The sequence below is a fragment of the Lucilia sericata genome, unplaced genomic scaffold (genome assembly GCF_015586225.1).
Source record: "Lucilia sericata isolate MDLA Ls3-8-SP2 unplaced genomic scaffold, ASM1558622v1 Contig001963F_arrow, whole genome shotgun sequence".
NCBI classification, from domain to species: domain Eukaryota; kingdom Metazoa; phylum Arthropoda; class Insecta; order Diptera; family Calliphoridae; genus Lucilia; species Lucilia sericata.
Genome location: NW_023995837.1, coordinates 71,280 through 80,319, shown reverse-complemented (window position 1 = coordinate 80,319; position 9,040 = coordinate 71,280). Strand labels below are relative to the sequence as shown.

At 28.5% G+C, this 9,040-nt stretch overlaps 1 protein-coding gene across 1 annotated transcript; it reads left to right on the top strand.

Moving 5' to 3' along the window:
- Positions 1 to 1,205: 1,205 nt before the first annotated feature.
- LOC119613077 (patched domain-containing protein 3-like) lies at positions 1,206 to 7,517 on the top strand (the record flags this gene model as incomplete). The annotated part of the gene is made up of 6 exons (XM_037969015.1): positions 1,206 to 1,420; positions 1,482 to 1,663; positions 1,745 to 2,088; positions 4,122 to 4,460; positions 4,526 to 4,839; positions 4,901 to 7,517. Coding segments are annotated over 6 exons (3,290 nt in total), but the record flags the coding sequence as incomplete, so codon positions are not given.
- Between the last annotated feature and the right edge of the window lie 1,523 nt (positions 7,518 to 9,040).

The window sequence follows — 9,040 nt, the reverse complement described above, 5'->3', positions numbered from 1 at the left end:
TTTTTCTATGTTCGAAAATTTTCGAACTTAACTTCGAATTTTCGCAATTGCTTTAAGAACTGTATTTGTAAGTTTTTATTCATAAAATCATAAATTCACATTAAATGAGTGAATTTTAGCATTTTTCAACCGCTTTTCCCATGTACGAAAATTTTCGTACTTAATTTTGAATTTTCGAAATTGCTTTAAAACTTGTATTTTAAGGCTTTTATACATAAAATAAGTTTTTCTAAGCTAAATTTTACATTTTTGAAGCGTTTTTCCCATGTTCGAAAATTTTCGAACTTAATTTCGAATTTTCGAAATTATCTTAAAACCCAAATTTTAAGATATTTATCCATAAAATAAGTTTAGCTGAGCTAAATTTTGCATTTTTGCAGCGATTTTCTCATGTTCGAAAATTTTCGAACTTAATTTCGAATTTTCGAAAATGTCTTAAAATCCAAATTTTAAGGTTTTTGTGCTTAAATTAAGTTAACCAGACCAAAATTTTGAGTGTTTAACAATTTTTTTCTATGTTCGAAAATTTTCGAACTTAATTTCGAATTTTCGTAAATCATATTTTAACCTTTTTATTCAAGAATTTTTAATGAGCTTTTTCTTAAGATTTTTATATGTTCGAAAACTTTTTTTGACCACATACTCGATTTGCTAATTTGGTTTCTATTGTAATTGACACATTTTTTTGGGTTATTTAACCCCAAAATTTTTTATGTATTACTGTTTTGAAAAGTATTGCTAAAAGGGCTTGGGCAGGTAATTGTTTTAAGAAAGAAAATATTTCATAAAAAACAAAATGCCACCATGTTTTTTGTTTAAGTTGTTTATGAGTGAACATTTTGCAAGCCGCCCATTAGATTTACAATTAAATTAATAAAACGCCATATATTTGTTTAAATAAAAACAATAACAAAATAATATAAAAATATGACAAACCAAAAAAAAAATTAAACACACATGCAACAAATAAGGTAAACATTAAATTTATGATCACGTAGCAGCATACTCTAACAAACAATAAACTTTTAAATAACCCAGCGAGCAATTGCTTAAAGGCAGGAAGTTGAAAAGAAAAAAATTATTATTTTTAACTAAATTAAAGAAATTATAAAGAAAATGATGAAATTTTAGATAGAGTTTTTGTTACAAAATATGTTTGCTGGGTTACTTATAGAGTCCTCTCTTTGTTCTCTCTCTTTTTCTAGGACGTTTTGGCCGTGTTATTGTTATACCCAAAGATGGCAATGACAACATGATACGCAGAGAAATATTCCAAGAACTTAGACAATTGGATAATATCATACAAAATGCCACCGTTACCTATGAGGGTGAGACCTTTACCTATAAGGACACTTGTGCCCGCTGGGAAAATGAATGTTTTGAGAATGATATTTTAAATCTGGACTATATAATGGATGATGTAAGTTTTATTTGTTAAACTGATATTCAAAATATTAATCCTTTCCTTAAACTTAAAACAGATTGAATCCGGTGAATTAAATTTGACTTTTCCGTTAATGTTTAATCCGGTCACCTGGGATGCTCATGCTTTTCCCGTATTCTTTGGTGGCACTAAACTAACCGAGGATAATTATATAGTCAGTGTGCCAGCCATACAATTGGTATACTTTGTTACCGCTGATACTAAACGGCAAGATGCTAAGTAAGTTTTAAGTTCTTCTAAACCCAAAAAAGTAACCCTTTTAACCCTTTTTTGCCCCCCTTTTTTCTGTTCTCTTCACAGAGGTGCCGAATGGGAAGAAACCTTTTTACGTGTGGTTGGCCAGGCCGAAACTACTGGCTTTTTCAAACACATTTCCGTAGCCTATTTTGCCTCTAGGACTTTGGATCATGAGCTAGAGAAAAATACTCAAACGGTGGTGCCTTACTTTAGCTCCACATTCATTTTAATGGCTCTTTTTAGTGTAATCACTTGTATGATGGGTGATTCGGTGCGCTCCAAACCCTGGTTGGGTTTAATGGGCAACATTTCGGCCGTAATGGCCACTTGTGCAGCCTTTGGTTTGGCCATGTATATGGGTATAGAGTTTATTGGTATTAATTTGGCGGCGCCTTTTCTAATGATTGGTAAGTGTTAACGGAAAAAAGTAGCAAAATTTTCCCATTTTGGGAACTTTTTTCAAAAACTTTCCAAAAAGTACTTTTTTGTAATTTTGATCTTTGGCCAATTTTTTTCAAAAGAATTATAATCTAAACACTTATTTTTGTATAAAGTGTAATAAAAACTAATATTTTCCAATTTTAGGCACTTTTTGCAAAAAGTACCAAAAAAAGTTCTTTTTGTTTTAAAATGATATTTCGCCAATTTTTCCGAAAGAATTAAAATCTAAACACTTATTTTTCTAAAAAGTGTGATAAAAACTATTATTTTCTCATTTTAGTAACTTTTTGCAAAAAGTACCAAAAAAGTACTTTTTGTTTTTAATACATTTTTGGCTAAAATTTTTGGTAGAGCTTTAAGTAAAACACTTATTAAAGTTAAAAATGAATTTTTTTCAATTTTTGGAACTTTTTCCAAAAAGTACTTTTTGTTTGAACATGATTTTTGACCAAAATTTTTGGAAGAAATTGAATTATTATAGTTTTTTCTGTAAAAAGTGTAATAAAAACTAAAATTTCTCCCTTTTAAATACTTTTTTAAAAAAGTACCCAAAAAGTACTTTTTATTTCAAAATTAATTTTTGGCCAAAATGTTTTAAATAAATAATACTATAATACTTATTTATGTAGAAAATGTGATAAAAACTAAAAATATGCTATTTTAGATACTTTTTTCAAAAAGTACCCAAAAGGTACTTTTTTACTTTTGCTTGATTTTTGTTAAATTTTTTGTAAAAAATCAAATAATAATTCCTATTTCCATAAAAAAGTGTAATAAAAACTAGATTTTTATCAATTTTTATACTTTTTGCAAATAGTACCAAAAAAGTACTTTTTGTTTTAAATAAATTTTTGAATAAAATTTTTGGTTAAACTTGAATTAAAATACTTATTTTTGTAGAAAATGAGATAAAAACTAAAATTTCTCCCTTAAAATACTTTTTTGCAAAAAGTACCAAAAAAACTACTTTTTGTTTTAAATTGATTTGTGGCCAAATTTGCTTGGAAACACTAATATTTTATTTTATTTTCCTCTAAAATTCTTGAAAACCCCAAAATTGCTTAAAAATTTCCATTTTTAAAAAAGTACCAAAAAAAGTACTTTTCTTAACTTGAGGGCATTTTATTTAAAAAAGTAGTAATTTAATGTTTTTCATTAATTTAGAATATATTATGAAAAAAATTCTTGCAAAACTAACTGAAATTTTGTAATATATGGCAGAAAAGCAAAAAGTACCCAAAAAAGTACTTTTTTAAATTTAACACCATTTTGTTAAAAAAAAGTAGAAATGTAATGTTTTCCTCTAATTTCTAATAATTTCTAATATTTTTAAGCAAATTTCTTGTAAATTTATTAGAAATTGAGGTTATTTTTAGAAAAAATCAAAAAGTACCTAAAAAGTACTTTTTTTAATTAATGCTTTACGACCTCAAAACTCATTAATTTCGAATATTTTTTCAATTTATAATATAAATTAAGCAATTTTCTGGTAAAACTAATATAATTTTCAGTTGTTACTTAATAAAAGCAAAAAGTACCAAAAAAGTACTTTTTTAATTTATGCCAATTTTGCTTTAAAACTTAAAAATTATAATGATTTATTGATTTTTAAGAAGTTTCTTACAAAACTAATGTCATTTTCAGCAATTTTCCATATAAACCAAAAAGTACCAAAAATAGTACTTTTTTAATTTATGCCAATTTTGGCGCAAAACTTAAAAATTCCAATGATTTCATTAATTTGATAGCAATATTAATAAGAATTTGATTCATTTACCCAGAAAAAGCAAAAAGTACCAAAAAAGTACTTTTTTAATTTATGCCAATTTGGCCCCAAAAGTTAAAAATCTTAATATTTCTTTAATTTCTAATAATTTTTAAAAAATTGTCTGTTCAAAATAATAAAAATTGTACATTTTTTCCCAAAAAGTACCAAAAAAGTACTTTTTCTCCAAAGTCCCGTTAACTAATGTTTCTATATCTTATCTCAATCCTTCAGGTATTGGCATTGATGATACCTTTGTCATGTTGGCTGCTTGGCGTCGTACCTCTTTAAAACAATCGGTGGCCGAACGTATGGGTCATACAATGTCTGAGGCTGCTGTTTCCATAACCATTACCTCCTTAACCGATTTAATTTCCTTCTGGATTGGTGTCATTAGTCCTTTCAGATCGGTACAGATTTTCTGTAAATATTCTGTTTTTGCTGTAGGTTTCACATTTCTATGGCATATTACCTTCTTTGCTGCCTGTATGGCGATATCGGGTTATCGGGAACATCAAAATCGTCATGCTCTATTTGGCTGCAGGGTCCAATCTTTATCGGTGGCTATAAAGGGTAAGTACCATAAGATTTTTCTTAAATTTTAAAAATCCATTAAGAAATTTTTGTTTTTATTACAGAAAAGCGTAATATTTTCTATCGTTCCATCATGTCGGGCGGTATTAATCGTGAGGATCCTGACAATCCCATTGATAATAAGGATCATATTTTAATGAGATTTTTCCGCAACAAAATGGCCGCTGTTATCAATAATAAATGGTGTAAATTTTTGATTATTTTAATCTTTGGTGCCTATCTGGCGGGTGCTTGTTATGGTATTACCCAGATCAAAGAGGGTTTAGAGCGCAGAAAGTTGTCCAGATCTGATTCGTATTCGGTGGAGTTCTTTGATCGTGAAGATGATTATTATCGTGAATTTCCTTATAGAATGCAGGTGGGTTTTCTGAGAAGAAATTAAAATTTTTGAATAAAATCTAATTGTTTTTTCCTTCCAGGTTATTATCACAGGAGATTTGAACTATTCCGATCCCATGGTCCAGGATCAAATTGAGGAATTGACCCGTAATTTGGAGAATACTTCGTATGTTACTTCTTCTCTGTATACCGAATCATGGTTGCGTTCGTTTGTCTCCTTTGTGGATCGTAATAATGAATATTTGAACTTAACCTTGGACACGGAACAGGAGTTCATAGAAGCTGTCAAGGAGCATTGGTTATTCCCCGGAAATCCTTTCTCTTTGGATGTTAAGTTTAATGAAAATGAAACCCGCATTATAGCCTCCAGATTGCTGATACAAGCGGTTAATATTACCGATACCAATCATGAAAAGGAAATGGTTAGAGACTTGAGACAGATCTGTAAGGACTCTCCTTTAAATGCCACCATTTTCCATCCCTACTTTGTGTTCTTCGATCAATTTGAACTGGTGCGTCCTACTTCGCTGCAGGCCATGGTTATTGGTGCTGTTATTATGATGATTATATCCTTTGTGTTTATACCCAATTTCTTGTGTTCCCTATGGGTGGCCTTCTCCGTTATCTCTATCGAATTGGGCGTGGCTGGTTATATGGCTTTGTGGGATGTCAATTTGGATTCGATTTCCATGATTAATTTGATCATGTGTATAGGTTTCTCGGTGGACTTTACCGCCCACATTTGCTACACTTATATGTCTTCGAAGAAGAAGAGTCCCAAGGCCAGAGTACGTGAATCTTTCCATTCTTTAGGCTTGCCCATATTGCAAGGTTCCAGCTCCACCATTTTGGGTATAGTGGCTTTACTTTTGGCTCAAAGTTATATATTCTTGGTGTTCTTTAAAATGGTCTTCTTGGTAATATTCTTTGGTGCCATGCATGGCTTGTTTTTGTTGCCCGTTTTGTTGTCGCTCTTCGGTCCTGGCTCTTGGCAAACTTGGACGGGTCGCGATACCGGTGGTGAGGAAGAAATTGATGATTTAGATGTTAAACTGAAGGTAGCCAAAATGGATAAAAACTTTATTAATGCCTTCTATATGCCCTATACTTCCTCGGCCATGGGAGGTGTCAATGGTTTCGGCAACAAGGGTTTCCTAGGAGCTCCCTATAAGGCATATGGTGATGAAAAAGATCTAGGCATAGGCACCTCCGGAGAGGATTCCTCTGAGAGCAGTTCCTCACGCTCACAAAGACGCCAAGCTCTAGAAGATGAGACTACACAGCGACGTTATGAAGAAGGCTGGCGTAAATCCTCCTATAATGATCTATTTGCCAATAATTCACCCTCCCAATTCCAACCTCATCCCGCTTTATACAATCAAAAGGTATCAGCTCATGAATGGCGTTCTCGGCTCGATGAACATCAAGAACGTAAACTCTCCTCACAAAGAGGTGGAGAACGTTTCGCCTACGATAACTATGGTGCCGATTTACAAAGACGTCAGGGTGAGTTTGTAGATGAAATTGAACAACGTGTCACGCCCACTTCTTCCCTAGATGAACGTTCACGCCGTAAATATCGCACAGCACTGCAACAGCAACAGTCACCACACAATAATAGCGCTAGTGGTGATGAGAGTAGCTATCATCAACATCATAATACTGGCGCAGCAGCACTTGCCAACTCCTCGGGTGGTAAACGTTATCAACGTAGACGTTCTTCCGAAGATTCAACTAGACATTTTCAACGTTGGCCCGCGTCTAATATAGAAGAACGTTATATGCGTCGTCATTCACCCTCGACGCGCGCACAAAATGCCTCCACCTCTCTACAGCATGAAGATGGTGATTATCCCACGTCCTACGGCTATCGTCCTCAGCCACCCAGACGATCATCTTCACATCATAATCTCTATAATCCTGCCCAAAAACATCCTCCCACATATCAGTTTGGTGGCCCCTACTACCATCACTAGCGAAGGTGGGAAAATGAGCGAATAATTATTTAAAATTTATTTTAAATTAACACAGACTATTATATTTTTATGTTCTATGACCAGGACTAGGGTTATGAAATTTTTATTTTATTTTTTTTTAAATTTTTTAGTTATTTAAGTGTGTAATTAATTTATAGTTAAAACAAACGTCATGACACAAAATGCAGGTTTATTATTTTATAAAAATAATATAAAATATAGGAAAAACACTAGAACAAAAGATTAGAAAATAAATTTTTAAGCGTTTATTAGGAATTAGTTTAAAACAAAAGGGCTTTGGGAGTGTATAATATACATTCTAGGGGCTTAAAAGTTAAGGCAAAGATGTTAAAGGGAAATGTGTAGTATTATAATGTTTAAAAGGTTATAATTGACTTATAAGGTATTTTAATATATTATAATGGAAATATAATGTGTTATAATCCATTATAATTGGATTATAATGTGTTTTACTCCTTTATAATGTAATTATAATATGTTAAAATCTATTATAATTGCAATATAATATCTTATGATGCATTATAATGGAATTATAATGTGTTTTAATACACTATGATGTGATTATAATGGGTTTTAATACATTATAGAGGGATTATAATGTTCTATAATCTGTTATAATTAGATTATAATATGTTCTATTACATTATAATTCCATTATAATGTTTTAAAATACATTATAACTGGATTATAAGGGATTATACTACATTATAATTAAATTATAATATGCTATACTATATTATAATTAAATTATAATGTGTTATATCATATTATAATGAAATTATATTGTGGTATACTACATTATAATTGGATTATAATTTGTTATAATGAATTATAATTGAATTATAATCTACTATTCTATATTATAATTAAATTATAATGTTTTATAATAAATTATAATTAGATTATAATGCGTATTACTAAATTATAATTGGATTATAATATACTATAATGCATTATAATTGAATTTTAACGTATTACGCTCCATTATAATTGTATTATAAACTGGTTTTCTATATTATAATTGGAATATAATGTGTTATACTATATTATATTTGGATTATAATGTACTATACTAAATTATTAATGAATTATAATGTGTTATACTGTATTATAATTGTATTATAATGTATTATAATGCATTATAATAGTATTATAAATCTTTATTATAAACTATAATAGGATTATAATGCATTCTACAACATTAAAATGTGATTATAATGTTTTATACTTTATTATAATTGGATTATACTGTTTCGTACTACATTATAATTGAAATATAATTTGTTTAAAGCATTATAATTGTCTTATAATCAGTTGGACAGCATTATAATGCAATTATAATATGTTAAATTACATTATAATCCTATTATAATGTCTTATACCACTTTAAAATTCTATTATAATGAGTTATACCATATTATAACATAATTATAATGTATTTCCTTAACTTTTTTAGCCTTAATACAAGTTTTTTTTTGCGCAAAACTTTTATTTATATGTATTAATTTAAATTATAAATTGTTATAATTTTAATTTTTAATAATTATAACCATTAACAGTCATTAATTGTTGAATTTTCCTTAGAAAATATGACACAAATTAAAAAAAAAATGCAGATCTATAATGTTGTCTTAAGACAATATTATGTGATTGGTTTTAGGTTTTTTAACAATTTTAACAAATTCTTGCAAGAAAATATAGTTAAAATTCTTTTGTAATATTTTTTATACATTAAAGAACAAAAAAAAAAATATATAAAAAAATTTAAATACTCATACATTATTCCATTATACATTTGATAAATATTTAAGCATTATTACAAAAAAAAAAAAACAAATCATTTAATTTAGTATAATTTTTTAATACAAATTTAAACAAAAAAATAGTCACTATTTTTATAATTATTTAAAAGAAGAAAAATGAAACAAAAAAAATTTATATAAATATTTAAAAGTTTTATGGTTTAATTTTTACGATTTTTAATAACAAATATTGTTATTTGAAAAGACCTTTTCTTTTTTTTTTGTTTTATATTATTAATTAACAATTTGTACATGTGTTTTTTAATTAATTATGTATTATAAGTAGTGTTTTTTTAAGTTATAATATTTTTTTAATTTTATTTTAATTGTCTTTCCTTTTAGCCTAAAAAAACGAATGAAAATTTAATGTTTTTTCTAAATAAACTTTAAAAAGTTTTTTGAAACTATAAAAAAAACACGC